The following is a 23500-nucleotide window of genomic DNA, read 5'->3' on the forward strand; positions in this document are numbered from 1 at the left end:
CGATAGCTCCGGGTGTTTCTCGCACCACAGAGCATGCAGCCGTGCCATGTAACCCCGTTCACGGGCCACACTCGCATTGTAGCAGTCTAGCAAGTCGTGATTTAGTTGCTCCGTCCACCCACAGGCCCAGGTGCATTCAGCTTTCGGCACGGTTTTCACACCTCCGCTTGGGGGTTAATTCCTTCGGGACCACCCCTGGACAATTGTCCGCGATTGCCTATTTATTTTTGTCACCATATTCAGCAGAAGGCCTTGGTACAGGGACCCTCTATCCGCAACCCGAGGACGCGTTCGGTGGCTTTGTCATAGGCTCTTCGGTTTGATTCTAGAGGAATCAAAACCGAACCGAATGGGGGGCTCGTGAAAGGGGGGCTTTTGAAAAAAGAGATATTCGAACTTGAAAATGTATACTCCGGGTTTTTGGAGACGCTGTTTACGAATTTGAAGTTACTAAATTCAAATTTAAATTTTTCGATCAAATTTATTTTACATTGATACGTAAATCTTCGAAATCGCACATGAGATTTTAAATAGATTAATTTCAATAATGTAGGCATTTATGGAATTTCGCGATTTTTTTCATTACGAATTAAAAATTTCATCAACATTTCAACCACAATTTTTGTGTTAGTGTTTGGCCATATTAGATCTATTTTGAAGAATTACGAGAATCTAATCATAGATCAGCGATCGTAATCAGTGACCTCAAAAACCTTCAAGTAAGAGTTTTCAAGTAAATTCACTGAACAGAAAAATATGTGCAGCAAAGAGTTAATTTTTCAACAACAAAATACGAATTTACAACTAAAAGTTGATTTTATGCCAAAATAGTTTAATTTTCAAATCGAAGAGAATGACTTTCCAATTAAATCGCTCAACTTGCAGAAATTTTAAAATGAAAATATAATCATCAGGAGGCAGAAAATGAAAAAAATAAAATAAAAATATAGTAATATAAGACAAATTACTGACAAGAATATTATATCAGGGTTGACGCAAAACTTGGTTTTTTAAATTCTATCATTTATTCCTGAGCAATTTCACCAGAATCTTAATTTCGTAACATTTTTAACATACACTTTTATAAAAAGAAAAAAAAACATTTTTAATTAAAATTAAATAATTCCAAACCTATTATCCTTGACAATTATTTCAAGTGCCTCTTATCGCAATACCTTGCCTTTTGCAAGATTTTTTTTTCAAATAAAATAAATAAAATTTCGTGTCTTTTCCTAATTTCCAGGTTTTCCTTGACCTATATGGCCACCCTGCACCACTTAATAATATTATGATGATTAAATATAATTATTTATGTAACAATTTTAATTTCAAGAATACTTCATAGTCACATAAAGGCAAACTGATATAATCGGTCGTGATTAATTGGATGACATTTATCACCTTCATCAAATTGTAAGAAAAGGTCGTGCAAACATGAGAAAGAGGGAGTCACGGAAAATAAATCCTCGACTGTCATTGAATAAAATGATTCATTAAAAAAAGGCGACTTTTCATTACAGAAAGCAAAAGGTCAAGGAAATAGGTATGAAAACCACTAAAGAAATTTAATAAAATTGATCAAAATTAATTTTTTTTTAACTTTTCAGCCTTTACCATAAAACAAGACGAATTTATTATAAGTTTTTATTCTTTTCGTAAGTTGAGCGTGTTTACCTTTTTGGACTACATTCTGGGGAATTGTTATCTCTTCGAAATTTGGAATGATTCGGTCCATTGCTCCAGTTAAAGTGAACCGCTGCTATGTGATAAGTCAACATAGCTTTAATTTATCAGGAATAAAAATAGAAAGCACAAAACACGCTGTTACAGCATATGCTCCACATTATGCAATGAGCCCTCTTGAAATAGAGTATGCTTATCACAGAAAAAGTGGCCACTTTATTGTATATACGGTCTTATTTGTAGTCAACTTTCGTGATGGGTAAACGAACTTTTTCCAGGTTTAGAAATTATCTCTGATTAGAAGGCTGTGCACGACTTTCATGGAATGTCAGTCCCATCTGGCTGCATTGACTTCCTCGATCTTCACTGCTGAGAAAAGTTACAGGTGACTGGCCTTGCTAAGGCGAACCTTCACAATCAGTCAGTGAAAGGTAAAATCCTACTGGACGAAAGTAGAAGCTTAGTGCCCCTACCACACAAATTTTAATTTCAAAGTTAAATTTGTAAGTGTGTGTATTTCTTATCAAAAAAATAGAAGATTAAGGCATGTGCCAGAATATCTTTCCAAACTGTTTATTTTGACACTTGTTATGCAACTACTTTTAACTGAAGTGCTTTGGAAATATATTTTCTATTTATTTATTTGATTTTCAATATATATGACGTTTCGGCCTTTAAAAATACATAAAATTAATCACATTTTAAGCTTATCTAACTCCAAGAAGTATACATAACACAGTAATCCTAAGAAAAAAAATATAATCAGGGTGTATATCCGACGGATTACTTTCAATCTCGGTCGATTTAAAAGAGTTCAAAAGATTTGAATACTTACAAACTATTTTCAAGATTTTAATCGATTTTTTATTATTTTCCAGAGTTCAAAGATTTCACATTTGGAACAGGGAATTTTGGAAAAGAATGACAAATCTGAGTTGAAACGTCAAATAATTTAGGTTCATAAGAATTACAATTCTGATTTTATCTGGATGCAAACAGGGATTTTTTTAATTTTCCTTCTTATAAACCAGAATTACATATATTTTCAAAAACTCCCGTTTTATGTATAAAATTATCTGATCCAAGAGAAATAATAATTAATTACAAAAAACTCTATCCTAAAGTCTAGGTAATAATTCTCTCCGGAAATTTCCTCCTCCAAATAACAATAACATTTATAAGCAAAAATTACCTGTTCAAAGTAAATATTATATTTATTCAAAATATGTTATCTTATAATTTAGAAATAATGTAACTCCCTTTTTATAAAATGTGCAAGTTTAAATTTTGGAAAAATTTTATTTGAAAAAAAATTGTCCATTCAAACAAATTCTGAATTAGTACAAGAAATATTCCAAATCTGGCGAATCCTGACAAGGGACAGGGAATGTATTTGTAAATTCTCTGTTTATAAATCAGAATTTTGATTCATTTATTTCCCGCCCAAACTCAGAATTACAATTCTTTTAGAAAATTCCCTGTTTCAAGTCAGAATCATATTTATTTACAAAATTTTGTATTGGAAATCAGAAATATGGTAGCTTCCTTCTTCCAAAACTTGGAAGAGGGAACCCTCTAATAAATGTCTTATAGAAACCTATAAAAATAGATAAAAGGATATATAGAACCATATAGAGCCTAATAGAAAACATCTATTATTTCTATATCTATATGGTTCTATATTTCTTTTTGTCCACTTTTATCAGTTTCTGCCAGGCATTTAATAGAGGGAACTTTCAAATTGACACGAATTTAAAATTAATTATTAAATTACTTTTCCAAACATTGCCGTTCAATGTCACAAATTTAGCTTTCCGAGTCGAATATATTCTTCACGGAAACTCCCTGTCCTTAAGTAAAAATGACAATTCCCAACACTGTAAAATTTCCGCATTGGCAAATTCCCGAATAATAAAATTCTCCCATAATAAAATTTCCTAGCAGTACACTGTTCGGGAATTTTATTAGTAGGAAATTTTATTATGAGAGAATTACAATTTTTTTAGAAAATTCTCTATCCCCAAGTGAAAATTCGAATTCTTTGCGGAAATTTCCAAAATTTACGAAATTCCCTTACAAAAGTAAAAGCTATAATTCTTTACCAATTTTCTCAATTTTTTTACCCAATTTTCAAAATTATATTTTTTTACTCAAATGTCATGTTCCAAACTCAAAATTATAACAGATTTCTAAAATTCGCTGTCCGAAGTTAAAAAAAAATGTAGGAAAATTCCCTGTCCCAAAATCAAAATTATATTTCTTTACTGAAATTTTATATCGCGATTCTTTTAAGAAAGGCGCATGCCCAAATCAGGATACTTGTAATTCTTTACGTGATTTCTTTGTAAATTTCTTTTATTCATTCCCTGTTCCAAGTCAGAATTTAAAATTTTATAGAAACTTCCCTGTCTGAAAGTCGAAATTATAATTCTTTACTAAAATTTCTGTTTCAAGTTAAAATTACATTTATTTCCAAAAATTCCCTGTTGAAAGTCAGAATTATATTTATTTACAAAATTTTATATTAAAATTTAGAAATATAGAAACTCCCTTTTTCTAAAATCTGGAAGTTTCAAATTGTGGCAAATTTATATTTGCCAAAAAAAATCATTTAAAAAAATTCAAACAAATTCTTATTTGGTGCGAGAATTTTAAAAGTCTGACGAATTTAATACATAATAAGTCTTTTAAAAATTCCCTGTCTCAGAGTCGAAATTATAATTCTTCACTAAAAATCCCTTTCCCAACTTAAAAAGTTATAATTCTTTTACAAAATTCACTTTTCCGTCATAATTGTAATTCTTTTGGAAATTTCTCTATTCGAAGTGAAAATGATTTTTTTTAAATTTATGTTCCAACTCAGAAGTAGAGTAATGCAATTAATAATTTAATAGAATTGTTTGTTAACCTTGTATTCTATAATCAATTTTAAGCTCCGCTTGTTAAAATCATGTAAACTCTTTTTTTAAACACTCAATTAATTACACAAAATTTACAATAAAACAGGAAATATATATTTTAGGATCTATGATCATAATTACAACTATTAAATGCATATTTCAAAACTAAAATGATTAACTTTTATGAAAGTAAATATTCTCCTGGAATATTAAATAAAATCCAAGATGCAATAATTTATGTTACTACTATGACAAAATGTTTTACAAAAAAAAGTAAAATATCAAAATTTTGCATTTGTATGCATCATTTCCTCAAGATTACAAGAATGTTATTATTGTCTTTTAAAATTCTAGAGCCATTTATTGGCCTTGAACGTTGCAATTTTCATTGTCAAGCCAAGCAGTTGTACCTAGGAGAAGCCTTATCGGAATCAAACCTTTCAAGGCTATTCGAATGTCATCTGAATTTTAATTATTTTTAATATTTTGCATACAAGAAAGGCCTCTTTTTTCAAACTAACGTCTACAAGAAAGAAAACTTAAAAAAATGTTCCTTGCACAAAAAGTCAGTTTTTCTTTAAACGCAAACCTAAAGTTCTTCATTGAAAGTAAGTTGACGAGCGTAGTTTTTCTACTTTTTTTTATATGTTTGGTAACTCAATTTTCATCTGCGTTTTAATTCATGACTCAAATTAACGAGAATAATCAGGATGACCTGACCAATTTTTCATTTTCTCTAACCATTAATATTCAAAGACCCGGACTTAAATCTTGAAATTTTTTCAACATATAATATTTTATAAACAATAAAACAATTTCCAATTTAAAAATCTCAAATATAATTATTTATTTCAACCAAAAAATATTACTTTTTCTACAATACAAGATGAACTTTTAACCAGAGTTCAACATTCGACAATAAAAATTACTTCCGAAAATAATTAAATTTTTAATAAAAATGTTGAACATTAACAAAATTGTTGAATTTTCAAATAAAAAAAAATTAAAATCCAACCAAGAATAGCTATATTTTCAACTGAATAATATCATTTTCAAGATAAAAATAATTTTTTTTAGAAAACAGTTGAATTCTAAACATGTAAAGTTGCGTTTTCAAGCAAAAAATTGAATTAAACAAAAAAACAGTTGCATTTACAACAAAATAGTTGAAATTTAACGTAAATGAGAGGAAGTTGCAATAAAAAAGTTGAGTTTACGACCTACGAAGATGAATTCTCACTAAAAAATGTAATGGTTGATATTTCAACCGAAAAATATGAAATTACTTCCAAAAGAGAAAAATATTCAAACGAAAAAGACGAATTTTCAAGCAAGAAGATTGATATTCTACCAAAAAGAAGAACTTTCAACAAAATGTTGAATTTTCAAAGAAATAGTTGAATTTTCAAACTAAAAAGTTGCAATAACTAAACAGTTGAGTTTTCAAAAAATAATTCGATTTTAAAGAAAACAGTTCAATTTTTAACTAAAAAGTCGAATTTTCAACAAAACACATTTAACTCAAACAAATTGAATTTTCAACTAAAAAACAAATTTTTAACCAACCATGAAAGTTAAGTTTTCAATTAAACCAAAAGTAATTAAAAACGATTTTTTAACAAAATAGTTTCATTTTTGACCAAAGGAAAATGGATTTTCAACAAAGTAATTTAATTTTCTTCCCAGAATTTAAGTTTTCAACCAAAAATGGAACAGTTCATTTTCAGTTATGAAAATAATAATTTGAACCCAAATAAATGGCTTTTCACAAAAATAAACAAAATTTGAACCAGAGATGAATTTTCAACTAAAATGATAAATCTTCTACTGGAAATGTAAAGTTTGCATCTGTCATTCTCAACTAACATGACAGACCTTCAACACACAAATTGTTTTTTTCACAAGGCGGTTCAACCTTCAACCAAGTAGTGACACTTTCAACCTAAAAAAAGTACAATTTCTACCAAAAAGAAATGAATTTTGAAATCAAATATGATGACTTTTAACCCAAATTTTAAATTTTCCATCCAAGTAATAACATTTTTAACTAAAAATATCATCATTAGGAGAAAGCAGCTGCAAAAAAAGAAATAGTAATAAAAGGTTAATAAATTACTAACAAGAATATTACATCAGGGCGATCGCAAAGCTTAATTTTCAAAATTCCCTAACAATTTAAAATTTAAAATTTCAAGTTAAAGTACAGGCGAAAACTGGAATGCATAAATTGAGATTTAATAGTACACATTTATAAAAAACTAAATCAGAAGGTAAAAGTACGTTAGACAAAAGTATAATTATTCTGTCGGTGCCATTATTGTTGCCGCTGCATTGCAGTACAATAATTATGTTTGAACTCTGAGCATAATTAATTCAAGTTGCTCTCAGTGACGTTTCTAATTTGTGGCTTTTTTATGCTTCAAATCTGAGTTGAGCCGTGAGTAAGTTTTAGATCTTAATCATTTGAATCTTAATTGTCGAGTTGTTATGCAAAGGAACTTTAATTATTAAACAATTCATTTATGAATAATTGTAAAATCCATAATAATACAAGTTAACTTGATCATCAAGTATTTCTTTTTAAAAAGTCTTAAGTTTTAGTAAGAACGTTTCAAAGTTTTTTTTTATTCAGGGCAGCCTTAATTTTCTAAATTTCACTTTAGAATCTTTGTATACTCTAAAATATGTAAGAACCTTTAAAATTTTTTGTGATCTTTTACAATTCCATAAAATGTTTCAAATCCTTTGAAATCTGTTGGAACTTTTTAAAGCTCTTTGAAATTACTTGGAAGTTTTAATAATACACTAGAATAATAAAATTTTTTTTAAATCTCTTAAAATATTAAAATCTAATGCAAATTTCTTGATATATTTTAAAATACAATAAAATATTTTGAAATCCCTTGAAACTTTTAAAAATTTTCAGAAATTCTTTTAAATAAAAAAAATTAATTCTATGAAACTCCTTCAAATTATTGAAATCTATTGAAGATTTTTTATAATCATTTTAAACACCCTGAAATAATTAAAACCCCTTTAAATTTATTGATTGACCTTAAATTCATGTGAAATCATCATGTGAAGTTTTTAAAATCTCTTAATATTCATGATGGAATTTTTCAAGTATCATAAAATATTTGAAATCTTATGAATTCCTTTAGAATTATTCAAATCTATTACATACTGCTTGGAATATTTTTAAATACCCTACATTTTTTAATTCTTTTAAACTATTAAAAGCTCCCGAAAATTCCTTCGAATTGTTTAAATCCTACAAAATCCTTTCAAATTATTGATATCTATAAAAAAATTGTTGAAATACTTTAAAATACACTGAAATATTTTTAATCCTTCCGAAACCCTTGAAACATTTTTTAAACTTCTTAAAAAATTGTTTTCAATTTTTCAAAGTAGCCTAAAATCTTTTTAAATCACAACAAAGTATTGAAATCTATTAACAAATTCTTGGAATCTTTAAAATAACACTCAATTACTTAGAATCCTTTGAAACTTTTAAAAGCTCTTGAATATTTTCATTGCATTTTTTCAAATCCTACAAAATCCTCTTAAATTATTGAATTCTATTAAAAACGTCTTGAACTATTTTAAAATACTCTTAAATATTTGTAATTCTTTGTAAACCCCTGAATCTTTTTTTAAACTTCTTAAAATATTTTGAAATATATTAAAAAATTCTTGGAATCTTTAAAAATACACTAAAGTACATAAAATCCGTTGAAACTTTTAAAAACTCTTGAAAATTTCTTGAAATTTTTCGAATCCTAAAAAATCTCTTCAAATTATTGAAATGTATTAAAAATGTCTTTAAACATTTTAGGATACCCTAAAATATTTTAAATCATTTATGAAACCTTTATGAATCTTTAATATCGTTTCAAATCCTTTAATATCATTGAAATCTATTAACAAATCCTTGGAGTTTTTAAAAATACTAAAATACTTAAAATTCTTTGCAACTTTTAAAAGCTCTTGAAAACTTCTCGAAATTGTTAAAATCCTACAAAATCCCTTCAAATTAATTAACTCTATTGTAATTTTCTTGGAATGTTTTAAAATATGTACCTTAAAATATTTAAAATCCTTCGAAATCATTTGAAACCTTTTTAAGCTTTTGAAATTTTCGTTGGGATTTGTAAAAACACATAATTTGAAATCTTCAAAGTCCTGTAAAATCTATTAAAAATTCCTATGAAAACTTTTAGTCACCAACTCGTATTACGGAATTTTCCGTAACGTTAGCCCAGAACGACCTGGTAAACTGGAAAATCCCTGGGAATTTTAAAAATAATATAAAATATTTAAAATCATTTGAAATCTCTTAAAATCCTTCGAAACTTTTTAAAGCCCTTGAAAATTCCTTGGAAATTGTATAAGAACGTGGCTATGTCTACCAAAATTTCTCAGCAAAATAGACGTACATTTTTTGCTTAGAATCTTTTTAAATTTTCTAAATTATTTAAAAACCTTTCAAACGCTTTACCATTTTCAAAACTCTTGAAAATTAGTTGGAATTAATTTTTAAAAATACCTTAAAATGCATAAAATCTTATGAAATTCCTTTAAATTATTGAAATCCATTACAAATTTCTTAAAATCTTTTGAAATACCCTAAAATATATGAAAAGGAATTTTAGAAATTTAGAAAATAAACTGAATTTAATAGTGGTTTATTGAACTTTTTGACAAAAAATTGCTTTTCCGGGTGACTCTTACGAAAGTGACTAAAAGTGATTTATCTAAGAAAAAAATACTAAAAGGAACTATGTGGAAGCTCTGATAATTTTTGATAATTACTCAAAGTGCTCCGTACAGAAAATCCATAATTTTCGAAATTTTATTCCTCAACAAAATGCTTTCCCCTGACTTTCCCCGATCATCTAAATTATCTGACTTTCCCATGATTTTCCTGTTGATTCTACCATTTTATTACTAATTTTCTATATTTAATAATTCTCTTTTGGTACATTCATCTTGATGTGGTGAAGCAAATTAAATGAAGCACTAATAGAATTGTAATTGAAACTCGTGCGAATGTCCTGCATCGATTTTAAGCGAAGATTCATTACTGTTAAATCGATAAATGTAAGGCGATCTCACCAGAGAGATGGCGTCGATGATTAATTTAGATGGTAGTTAATTGAAGGGGCGTTTAACTACGACGTTACAGCTCATTGCTAGAATGAATATTATTTATAGTTTTCATTTAACTCGCAATCTCTCGTCTCAGTAAAAATTATTCAGAGAAATTCCATTATAATGTTTAAAAAATAAATTAAAAGGTATTTAAATATATTCAGATAAATATTTATAAAAATTGCATATTATACGTAGTTTTACAAAAGCTATTAAAAAGAATAATCATACAAATAATCTCTAATATTTATCTTTTTTTAGTTAAGAATAATAGTTGAAACTTGATTGTGACGAGTGAATATGCATTTTTTGTATCTTTTCCTCTCGTTATAAAACAAGAATGACTTTGCTATACTTCAAGGAATACCAATTATCGTGAAGATGTTTCACTAAAAGATCATTGAGAGAAATCTTATGTTTCTTTCCGTGAGATTTTTCTTCCATTGATTGATTTTCTTAAAAATTATTTGTTGATAAATATTTAAAATAGATATATTATTGTTTTCGTTTTAACGAAACAAAGGAAATAATTTTCGAAAGGAAAATAACAATGCTCATTGCAGCAGGGTGAGCAGATAACTCCTGATGAAAAGGTTCAATCTTTTCAATTTAACAAAAGATTTAAATTAGTAATTTTTCCTTATTTGAAAGGACATTTAAATGGAAATGAGTAACCAAAATTGGATCACCTTACACGAGCTCTTATTGATCAAGACTGTTAAGTTCTGATTGCAGTTAAAAGTTCAAGGTCAATTGGCAACGTTTACCAGATCGTTGACTTACAGAACAAATGCTAGCTGATGAAATAAATTCCCCGATTTGGTTTTGGAATAAATTCTCTGTGGAATGATTCACTTAATCTCTAGACAAGGAATTTATAGTGCTGTTCAAGAATGTTATAAGCTAATTATTATAATATTATTAACTACTCTGATTTTTCCAGGACAAATTATTTATTTTCCTTGACCATTAGCATCTTTTATAAACAGAATTTAATTTAAATTTATTATTAATTTAATTTTAATTTAAATTCAACCAAACACAGTTGAATTTTTAAACCAATTGTGGAATTTTCGACGAGGGGTCATTCACTCTCAAACCAAGGGATTTTAGCATTTGAAATTGGTATGAAAGCAAATGTAACAAGCTGAGTGGGTCTTTTGAAAAAGATCCGATCTTTTGAAATGAGCAAAAATCAAATGAAATCAGCAGAAATCTCTAAAACTATTCCGAAATTGTGAGCGAGTCAATAAGAGTCAAAAAGAGTTTGTGAGCAATCAAGCGAGCAATCAGTGTAGTCAGTGCATTGCGCAGCAAGTAGGGAGTGTGCGTATTATTGTTGACGAGTAAAACTGTATATATAAAAATTCGCCATTATTCTTGCACCGATAGCAGGGTAGCCGTTTTATTCCAGGAAAAAATTCCCGACCATTTCTCGGCGTTTTCGCGGTTCACAACCATTTGCGACGGTATTTGTGATTGAAACATTCGAACTCTTGAATCTAAAAATGTTTTCATTTAAAGTTATTAAAACTGAAATTTAAATTAAAACACTCAAAGAGGAATCATTTTGAATTTCGAATTTTTAAAATTACGTTTAAAATTTTTTGTTGACACGCTCAATAACTTACGCATATAAAATGGAAGCTTCTCACACATTTCAAGTGAACACTTTTAAATTAAATGCCGTTAAATTGTGAAATTACAAAATTTTAACTTTTATAAATTGTACAGTTCAAAAATTCGACATTTTTAAATCCTAGCTGTCATATTCAATTCAGAAACAATAAAACCTGTGTTTCTTTTGAAATCTTTTTAAGTATTCATTTAAAACTATCGTTTTAAATTGAAACATGATTGTACAATTTTCCAATTATCTTGAGAACATTTTTGTATTATCTTTAAACCTTTCAAAGTCCTTAAAACGCTTAAAAATTTTTTAAACTCTACATTTTACTTTAACCTTTTTGGAATAAGTTCAAATTTTAAATTATGTCTGCAATATTTACAAAACTTCTAAATATTTAGGAAAATTATTCAATATTTTTTTTTAATTATCTAAAAAGCCTTCAGGGTTAACAAAAAATTTCCTTCAAATCTTACAGATTATTTTTTGACCATTTTAAAACTATTTTGATTTTTTTTTAATGTTCTCTTGAAATTAATTATTCAGAGTAAAACATCATTTCCAATTTTCTTCGCAAATCTTAATAATTTTTTTATCCATTTGAAGCATTTTAAAATGCGCAAAACCCTTTAACATTTTTTGTTTAAAATCTTTAAAGATCTAAAAATAAAAGTGAAATCCTTTCAAGTTTTAAATTATTTTTAGTCATGTCAAAACTTTTATATATCTCTTAAGCCCACTCGAATTCTTCTAAATTAATAATTAGTTTATTTTTATTTATTCATCAACATTTTTTTATCATTCCAAATATTCTCTTAAAATTAATTTTTTCCAAATTAAACATAATTTGCAATTTTCACAGGAATTTCGAGCAATTGTTTTTATTATCTTATAACATTTTAAAATCCTTGAATGGCATCAAAAATTCTATTGTAAGCTTTACAAATTTATATTTTGTTTTAAATCAAGTTGGAACATTTTCAAAACTTCTAAATATCTCTTAAATTTACGCGAATTTTCGAAAATTAATAATTGTATATTTGTTAATTATACATGAAAATTGAACAATTTCACATAAAAATTAAATAACTATAAAATAGAACAATTACGATTGTGAAGTTCAAACTTTAAATTTAGTTGTCTGAAATTTTAACTATTGAAAGGCTCTCTATTTCAAAACATTCACTTTCAAGTTATTTATTTTTGAATATAAACACTTAAATATTTCTATATATTGAAAAATGGAGTTTGTGTGAAATTTGAGTTGGTAATAATAAACTCTCGGGCTCTACAATGTTGGCAACAAATCAAATTTCATCTCCATAGAAACTTCAACTTTTCTGATAACATTTCTCTTATCGACTTCTAACTTTTCCAATTGTCATTATGATTATACTATAATTGTAGAGGTTTAACTTACACCTAAGTTAACTTATTAAATTATTTAAGTTAATTTAATCAAATTTTTTAATTTTCACTTTGCAAGGACATTGTAAACTGTTGAAAAATTCAAATCAAAATTACTCAATTTTAAAACAAAAGCAACATAAAATTGAAATAAAATAAAATTTAAATAAATCTAGAATTTCTTTTGTTTAGAATTCATATACAATTTTTATTTGTCCAAAAAAATGCTTTTAAATGAATTATAACGTATAGAGTTAATAAAAAGTTAACACAATTATTGAAAAAGTGGTTTTATACAGTGTTGTCCTCAAAAAAGAAGTGCTCATAGAAACTTTGACTTATGATGGAAACATAGAGAATAAGCTAGAGATGTGGTCTCTAACTTAGGAAATCGAATTCTTGAAAAATACCTTAAAAACCTACCCAAAATATCTTGAAATTTAGAGAAAATTTATGTATGTTTACCATAGAAATTAAGAAAGTTATTGCAAATTCTTTTTAAAACTTAAAAAACATTGAAAATGATCTTTTAGTATAAAAAATCACATGAAACATAAATTAGAAGTTTAATCTTTATCATTATTTCACTTAATAAGAGGAAGAAAAAACAAAATGAGCTTTACACAGTGGTCATAATCATTCCTCAGCTACCACCTCTACTTTAACCACGTTTTCTGGGAAAATAAAATTTGTTTCTTTACATACTTCTAACATTTATCGATAGGCCAAAACCTAAATTACTTATAACTGTAATAAACGATTTTCGACCATAGTGGGCTTTATATAGTCATCGTTCTTATCGCCTTAATTATGTTCCTTAAATTTATGAAATTTTAAACTTTTTCAAACAAATTACAGGAGCAAAAAAAACTAACGTTTATTGGTGGCAAGTGTCTTCAGAGTATATTCAAAGGAATATTGAACATATATACAGCCTGATGGGTGATTCAGCTTGACACGTTAAAAAAAGGTCGTTAAAAAGATTAAACTTATAATTTTTCAATGTACGCCGTGAATTGCGGCAGCCGGTATTTCCAGATATGTTTTGACAATATTTCGGATATTTTGACAATATCCGTAATCATGCCGACAGTTCGATTTTATTATTCATTACTTAATGTTTTTATTGCAAAATGTAGCACTGTCCGAAATCGATGTTTCATATTGTCCGTTTTTCATACAATACTATACTTTTGGTTAACCCTGTCCCTTATAGTTTAGAATATACCCTGAATGTTTGAGACTGAAACTCGTACATTCCCTTGTCATCAATACATTAAAAATTCTAGAAAAATATCTCGTTTTTGTTGCGATGAAAAACAGAAAAGGACTGTTAAATTATGCTCTTCTTTATTTTTTAGACACCCAAAAATTGTATTGTTGAGGAAAAAGTCAATCTTAAAAGATTTTCTCAATATTTTTGCAAAAATATAGAAAATAACCTGAGATAGAATATAGAAAGTCTAGAGTCAGTTTTTATAGAATTTTTGCAGAAAAATAATTTTATTTCTTTGACGTTTTTCATATCTTGCGGAGTTTGGAAAAAAACGTAAGTTTTCGTTTTTTAAGACAACAACATTCTTTTTCCCCACCAAGGCACAGGTGCAGATTTAATCTGAAAAAAATCAAGAAAAAAAACGATGGAATTTTGAAAAAATTAACATTAAATATTTTCAGAAAGACCACCAACATTTTGTCACTTTTACACTTTTTAAAATTTACCAATAAGCTTCGAAATTGGACAAGAAATTATACAAGAATCAGAGAGAAAAATATAAATAACTATAATATATTTAAAATATCTTACTTTAACAACAACTGGAATTATTTTTTGATAATCTGCGTTTTAATTTTTTAATGTCAATACTCATACATTGCCAACAAATTTTTGTTGGCAAATAGGTAAGATACGTAAAGTCTTATACCCTTTAAAAACCAGTAAATTTGTGAAAAATAATTCTGCGACTTAAGCATCGACTGTATGCGTGATTTGAATTTAATTTGGTCAATAAAATCAACGTACAATTTGGGAAAATCCCACAAACATGATTCACTGTAATCAGGAAGTTCCTAATCATAATAGAGTCTAATCTACGATTCACAGCCATACATATATTTGTGCGAAATCGGACAATTTCCGCGTGTTTCCGTCGGTATTTCGGTAGTACAATGGTATCTTTGCCTGCGGGATGCCAATCTTCAAAAATCATACGTGTACGTCTCCGAATTTGCATAAAATATCGTCTGTAACTTGACAGCAACCTTTGACAGCCTCGTCTGCTGTTTTTTAGTACACGAAACCTCAATGCTATGAGCCTACAACACCCCCTGAAAAGTAAACGTTATATAGCCCTTTACCGACAAGAGTAGTCTCATAAAATGCCGATTTCGAATAATATATCGTACATCACTCACAGTTTTACACACGTCTCTTCATGTGGAACTCAATGTTCGCAGGATGACTTGCAAAATTATGGTCGGCCAGGGTTTTACAACTGGTAATGCAAACATTGATCTCCTCGTAAAGACGTGCCTAACATTACTGGTGAGGTAATATAATATTTCATGACGTGTGACTGACATAAAATGGGTTCTAGACTGTATTACAATTATATTCTTCATAATGTGTAAACGGCTCTGGTATATTATTATGAAATATGCGGACCTATTATATATTATATATTTACTTATTTCTGGCGTAAAGAAAGTTTAAGGTTGATTTTCTCCGTTGCACCCAAACTAGATGCGCCGCCCCTGACGCTATATAGTGCAACCGTGAGTGCGACCCGTCCGAGTAATCATCGAACAGACATCGTGAAATCAGGTGGAGTCAGACGGAGTCGAGAGCTGTCAGGGCGAGTCTACAGGTCTAGGTGGGAGTCGACAGCAGTCAATGGACTTTTAGAGACTGTTAATTGAAATTACTGACATCTCGCTATTTAAATCACATTTATCTTACAAGAAAGAAGCAATCGTATGAAATCCGAAATTAACTCATATGAAGCCAAATGCAATCGTCGGCAAAGATTCATCTGATTTCAGAGTGAATGGCCTCTCGATTTTCGAGAACGAAACATTCTTTTTTAACAAAACAGTTGCATTTCCAACAAAATATTCGGACTTTTAAGTTTTAACCAAACAGTTCAATTTTCAAGCCAAAAACATGGATTTTTTAGAAGTTGACCTTTCAATCCATAAAGTCGAAATTACGAAAAAAAAGATGAATTATCAACAAAGAATGTAATAGTAGATATTTTAACCGTAAAATTACGCATTTGGAACAAAATAGTTACAGTTGCAAGCAAATAGTTGAGTTTTGAACTACTTAATTCAATTTTCAACAAAATAGTGGAATTTTTAAACGAAAAGTTGAATTTTCTACCTATAAAGATTAAATTCTCTACAAAAAATGGAATAGTTAATATTTCAATAAGAATATGGAATTTCAACCAAAAAAGATGAATTTTAAAATCATGAAAACGAATTTTCAACAAAGATTATTGATTTTCTACCAAAGAAAGACAAATTTTTAACAAAAACATGACATTTCAGCAAAATCGTCCAAGTTTCAATCAAAGAGGTGAATTTTCCAACTAATAAATAAACATTTTTCACTCAAGAAAGAAAAGTTTATACTAGTTGTAGAACTTTCAAGGCAAAATGCGAATTTTCTATAAATCAATTAAATTTTCTTTTAAAAAAATATTTTTCAACCACACAGTTGCAATTTTAACCAAAAAGGAGGAAATATCAATTAAAGAAAACTCATTTTCTATCAAAAAAGGTGAGTTTTAAACTAAAAAATATCATTTTTCAACTAAAAATGGAAAATTTTCATTTTTAGTTTAATTTTAAAACAAAGAGATAAACCGTTGAAATTTTTTTTTTCAATTTTCAACCAAGAAAGACTTCAAATTATTGTTCAACACCAAAATATGCCCTTTTAAGAAGAAGTTATTTTTCTAGCAAGATAATTTCATTTTCAACAACAAAAAATACGATTGTTCGAAAAAGCATATATATTTTCGACCAAAAAGCATAACTTTTAAAACAAATTGCTGAATATTTAACCAAATGGCACACATTTTAAACCAAAAATATAATCCTTAGGAGAAAGGAACTGCAAGGAAAATAAATCGAAATACAAGAACAAAAATTGCTAGCAAGAATATTATACCACGGTGGCACAAACAAATTACCAAATCCCTGACTCTTCCCTGACCACTACGGCCACTCTGCAAGTAAACAAATAAATAAAAAAGAATGCATTTTTATCTGTTATCCTTCACTAAAATAAAACAAATCAGTCTGATCTATCGGAAAAATTTATTTTAGAACCATGTTATCTGACCTGACAAGTGAAAATAGAAATTTGTTTTTCCTATTTTTACTTTCTCGAACTATGTTCCAAATGAAGCAAATTCAAAGCAGCAAAAACAACTTCGGTTTGCAGCCTGACAATTGCGAAATGTGCAATAGGTGAATGTAAAACGAGTGAGCGATTAATACTGAGAGCTTTCACGCTAATCAGTAGATAAAGTTGCTGCGTTAGATTGAACTAAAAATATAAATTGAAGTAAAAGTACTAATATACAATGAAAAGTAGAAATTAAAATGCAAATACTATAGAAATACAAGAATAACATATAAAAAAAGTACAAAGAGGATTCGCGTATTATGCACGGGGACTAGGCAACGAGATCGATATATTCATATGACTGGTTTTTATAATACACGAAAGAAAATAATTTTTTATAACGATATGTGATGCAAATTCAGATTATGAAAGGATTAGTAAAAAACTGTTATAACATGACTATAGTCATTATGCGAGTGTGACAAATGCGCGCTTGTTGAAATATCACATCATATAAATGAGAGACTGAGAGATGTTTATTGTGTCTGATTTATCTCAATAATGATAGAGATTTTATCTGTGATATGTTCGTCAAATAATTTTGACAATATATAAAGGCTAAAAGATTGTTTTTAATAATAGTTAGATAACTTTTTAAGTATTATATTTATTTATTATTCCAGTTTTCATGAATATGCAACAATGCACAAATGTCAAAGTTTATTTGGAGATTTCATTACGTAGAAATTGCATATTTTGCACTTTGTTCTACTCAGCATTTTTAACGTAATCATGAATAATTTTCTTTAAATTTATTTTGATAATAATTCTTGTTTTATATGGATCATTTTATTATATTTATTATTTTCTTCCATTAATAGATGATCATTTAAATAAGTGGTTTAAGTTACTTTTAAATCCACATTTTCCCTTTCTCCGTGTTGATATTTTGAGGATGTAAATTGTAACAGTATTCTTACAATCTTGACTGATATCTCTTATCAAGTGCAGACAAAACACACAAAACATATATCTGGGATTTCAAATTAAAAACAGAAGTTAAAATTCTACGCGAGACCTAAAATTCCTAATACAAAAATACTAATTAATTGGGAGTGAATAGATCAAATAAGGCATTATTACACATGAAGATTCTTTGACAATAGTCAAGTATTTTAAAAATATGTAACATATTTAGGATTTATTTTTATTTAAAATTTAAAAATCTTGATCATAAGGATTTTAATATTATAGAAAAAATAGTTGTATTTAGAATACTTGATAATTCTTATGAATAAACATTACAGAAAAAGAAAACTGATAAAATAATGTAAACGGCACTACTCTATTTTAAGATTTGTTTTGTAAATTAGACTAGACAAATATTATAAAAGAAAAATTATAGGAGAACTATATTCACGAAGAAAACTGAAAACAATTATTTGCAAAGATAATTATGAATAAACGATTGTGATTGAAAATAATATTTTCTGAAGTTTCTTGAAAAATAAAATAAAACGTTTTGGGGACAATTTAAACTCAATATAATAGCAACAATAATAAATTTTAATTATCATCAGTATGTTTGTAATGGAACTGTTTTGATGACATTTTGGTTTTGGATATATTGACAATATTTAGAAGACTAGGGAAAAATATTTTGCAGATATTCTAATAACCACCTAAATAAAATACATCAAACTTCTCAGTGTTTTCTTACAAGGAAGAAAAAATACTTTATTCAAAATTATTGTTATTATGAGCAAATAAGTCTTTGAAATTCACTATTTTTCATTACCATGCTCAAGGAGAATATATAAAAAAGAATTGCAAAGATGATGGATAATCAATTGTGCTTCATGATCATCTTTTTGTATCTTTGAATAATTTGAGAAAAATTAACGATGATTTGAAGATTTTTAGAAATTACATTTCGGGAGTTTCTTGAACACCAAAACAAAGAAAAACGGTTTTCATCAGTATTTTTAGGATACAACTGTTTTTATTTTATAAATATTCACCATACTTTAAAAACTAGATAATAGTATTTTGCAGACATTATATTCAACCTCTAAATAAAAGACATCAAATTTCTCATTGTTTCCTTATAGGGTAGTAAAAAAAATTATTTCTAAAAGAATTGCAACATTATCCGTATACTGATTTGTGGTCAACCGTATATTAATAACACACTCTACAAGCATCACTAATGTTCATTAGTATTCAATATTCATGAATGTCTAGATAGATACTATGAACAAAAATTATGTGAGAACTATATTCAGGGAGAAATTTTATAAAACAATTTGTAAATATGATGATGAATAATCAAGTGTATTTCAAGATAATAGTCTTTATATTTGAATCATTTGACATAATTTAAAGATGTTTTGCAGACTTTTGATAATTACCCTTCAGATGTTTCTTGAACATATAAAACAAAAGAAAACTTTTTTCATAACCATTTTTTGGAATAGAACTGTTTTGGTCCTGAAAACATTAAAAATTAAAAAAAAAACCAGAGAATACTGTTTTTTATATATAATACTCAACACCTAAAAATAGACATCAAACTTCTCAGTATTTTCTTATAGGATAGAAAAAATGTTATTCCTAAAGGAATTGCAACTTTATTCGAATATTGTTTGGTGGTTAGTCATATCTTAACAATAGTCTTCCAAGTTCTAAAAACATCACTACTGTTCATTTATAATCAATTTTTTTGAACAACTGGATAGATATTATGAAAAAAATGATGGTAGAACTATATTCAGAAAGAAGATTGACAAAACATTTCGCAACGTTGATGAATAATCAAATGTACTTTAAGATAAACTTTTGTACCTTTTAATAATTTAAGAAAAACTAGGGACATTTTTTAAACTTCTGGAAATTACCTTTCGGAAGTTTCTGGAACACCAAAACAAAAGAAAACGTTTTTTTATCAGTATGTTTGGAATCGAACTGTTTTGGTTATATTTCTGTTTTAAAACTATTGACAATCTTTAAACATATATCCAACAGATATGTTCAAAACCTGAACAAAAGAAATCACACTTTTTAGGGGTTTTCTTACAGAATATAAAATATAAAAATAATATTTTGGTGTCTGTTAATTAACGATGTTTTGCAAACTTTTGGGAATTCCCTTTAGGAAGTTTCATGAACAAACAAAATAAAAATCTTTTTTATGTTTTGGATTCTTGAAATATTGACAATATATATTTTAAAAACATTTACCACCTAAACAAAAGACCTTAAACTTTTTAGGGGTTTTCTTATAGGGTGGAAAAAATGTTATTTCTGAAGGAATTACAATATTATCTGGATATTGATTAGTGGTCAGTTATATCTTATAAATCTTCCAGATTATAAAATCAACACTAATGTTCATTAGTAATCAGATTTTTTGAATAGCTACATAGATATATATTTTTTTAATTATGAAAAAACTACATTCAGGGTAAAAATGTACGAAAAAATGTGCAAGGATGATGAATAATAAATTGTACTTGATAATATTTTTCAATAATTTGAGAAAAATTAAATATGTTTGGAAATTTGGAGAATTAGCTTTTGGAAATTTCTTGAACAACAAATCAAAAGAAAACGTTTTTTATCAGTATTTTTGGAATAAAAGAGTTTTGATTTTGGAAATTTTTTCATTATTTAGAAAAACACTAGGAAATAGTATTTTGCAAATACTATATTTGACATCTGAATAAAAGACATCAAATTTCTCACTGTTTTCTTATAGGGTAGTAGAAATTATTACAGGAATTGCAACATTACCCGGATATTTATTAGTGGTCAACCATATTATTAATAATAAATTCAAAAATCATCATTAGTGTTCATTAGTATTCAATGTTATTTGTTGTAGCTTTTAATAATTTTAGAAAAAATAACGAGGTTTTAAGACTTTTGGGAACTACTTTTTGAAAGTTTCTCGAACACAAAACGTTTTTCTTAAATATTTTTTGAATAGAGCTGTTTCGATTAGGTTTTGTATTTTGGAAATAATGACAATATATGTTTAAAAGACATTTACCACCCACACAAAAGACATTAAACTTTTTAGGGGTTTGCTTATAGGGTAGAAAAAATGTTATTCCGGAAGGAATTAAAAGTCTTCCAAATTCTAAAATCATCAATAATGTTCATTAGTACTCAATTTTTTGGACAGCTAGATATCTTTTTTAATTATGAAAGAACTATATTCAGGGCGAAAATTGACAAAACAATTTGCAATTATGATGAATAATCAATTATGCTTCATTCTATTTTTGTATCATTCAATAATTTGAGAAAAACTATGTTTGGAAAATTTTGGGTATTAGCTTTTGAAAATTTCTTGAACGAACCAAAAAAAAAAAAAAATGATTTGGTCAGTATTTTTGGAATTGTAACATTATCCTGATATTGATTAATGGTCAACCATATTATCAATAAATAATTCTCAAACCATCACTACTGTTCATTAGTATTCAATGTTTTTGGACAAAACGTTTTTCATCAGTATTTTTGTAATAGACCTGTTTTGATTATGTTTTGGTTTTGTAAGTATCGACAATATTGGAAATACTATGGAATAGTCTTTTGCAGATATATTCAACAGCCAAACAGAAGAATTCAAAACTTTCAGAGCTTTCTTATATAGAGTAGAAAAAAATGTTATTTCCGAAGAAATTGCAACATCATCCGGATATTCATTGGCGATCAGCCACAGCTTAATAATAGTCCTCTAAATAAAAAATTTTCACCACTGTTCATTAGCATCAGTGTTCCATATGTATACCATTGGCAAACATACTAACAATAATAACGATCATAACCAATCGGATCATGATATACATAATCAACAAGATCTATCCATCGAAAACTCACAAAAACAGTAAAATATGATCCAAATAACACACTCGAGTTTCTGCAAATGCAAATGTTCACATTTCTGCAAAATGAATCCGTAACAAGAACCCTTTTAACAATTGCCAAAGAGAGCTAAGCTACCTAACATCCTACACACTTTCATTGCAACTCGTTCGATTATCGTGATTCGTGATGAAGATTCAGCCTGTGTCTTGAGAATCTTTGTCTGATCACCGTAATTGGGATCGTGCTGGGCGATTAACGAATTTCACGAACGAGACTCCAAGCTATTGAAGTGGTGGATCACTATATGTATATAGTGTATACAGTATAGGTCTATACCCTATAGGAGTGGAATGTCAGGCATTCATGGGAAACTTGAGCTGAACACTGGAGAATCCGGGAAGAATGAAAGCTAGACTTTGAGAATACTCACACTTCGAGAATGCGGTCGCCCTTGCGAACACCGGCCTTTTCCGCAGCACCTTGGGGTAAAACGGCACTGACATGCTGAAGAGGAGCGTAGAGTTCCCCGTTGATGCTCCTGAGCTGTCCTCCCTCGCTGACCTGGCCGCGTACGTTGAACCCGAACCCGGTCTCAGTCTTGTAAATGGTGACGCACCTTGGGCCCTGTCCGGTTGGGTCCGATGTGTTCATTGCATGTTGGGGCACTCGGCCGTTGTTGACCATCGTCACGGCCGTGTTCATTCCGTCGAGTTTCGTCACTGGCGTTCTGGGCTGCACTTCCGACTCGCAGTCTGCCATCTTAGGCTACGACCACCCATTGATGTTTCTCGGCTGACGGCCCACCGCGATACTGCGCCTGTGCTGTGTGCAGCTCGTAGCGAGAAATTCTAGGCATGAGCCAGGCGACAAGGTATTGGAGAACGCCAGGTCAAATTGTTGAGTGGTCTCTGGGTGAAGGGTGAAGAGTAGAGGGAAAGGCTTCAGGTGTGGAGTAAGAGATCGTTGAACCAGGGACTAATGACTGATGATGCTGGTATTGATGATGATGAATTGATGATGATGGTGATGCAGGTGAATAACGCTGATGAATAAATGGATGTTGATGAGGAAAATTTGTGAAGATAATGATGAATTGATGATAATATGATAATGGTGGTGATATGAGCAGTTATATCAAAATAATGAAATATTGCAAAATCATGATTAATCTATTACATATATTTATAGAATGTAACGTGTTTACCTATATTAAGGAATTAGAAATGGGGTTCTAATTCTTAATAGATGTCCTGAATTTGAGAATTTTTATGATATATCCTGATTTTTTGTGCCTGATAATGACAATTTCGAGGTTTTTATTGCGCGGACCTAAATTTCGTTGATAATTTTCTGAGGTGTGAAATTTTAATAATATTTAAAAAGAAAACATTAAACTGCTTAACAAATTTGAGCTTCGGAAAGTATTTAAAATAATTAACATATTTTACAGACTGTACATTATTTAGATAAAAATGTTGACTTCAAAAATATATTATT

The 23500-nt window shown here is 28.3% G+C and overlaps 1 protein-coding gene across 2 annotated transcripts in view; it reads right to left on the minus strand.

Annotated features, from left to right (window-relative positions):
• The window catches only part of LOC117167997 (sorting nexin-27), a 50174-nt gene extending 27343 nt beyond the window's left edge, over positions 1–22831 (minus strand). The window contains exon 1 of one of the 2 annotated variants that reach the window (XM_033353306.1): positions 22434–22831. In XM_033353306.1, coding sequence (XP_033209197.1) covers positions 22434–22762 — 329 coding nt within the window. In that variant the 5' untranslated portion in view covers positions 22763–22831. Of the gene's footprint in view, positions 1–1674; positions 2052–22433 lie in introns of those variants that run through there. The other variant, XM_033353307.1, reaches the window with a different exon arrangement.
• Between the last annotated feature and the right edge of the window lie 669 nt (positions 22832–23500).

This window comes from Belonocnema kinseyi, chromosome 2, assembly GCF_010883055.1.
Source record: "Belonocnema kinseyi isolate 2016_QV_RU_SX_M_011 chromosome 2, B_treatae_v1, whole genome shotgun sequence".
NCBI classification, from domain to species: Eukaryota; Metazoa; Arthropoda; class Insecta; order Hymenoptera; family Cynipidae; genus Belonocnema; species Belonocnema kinseyi.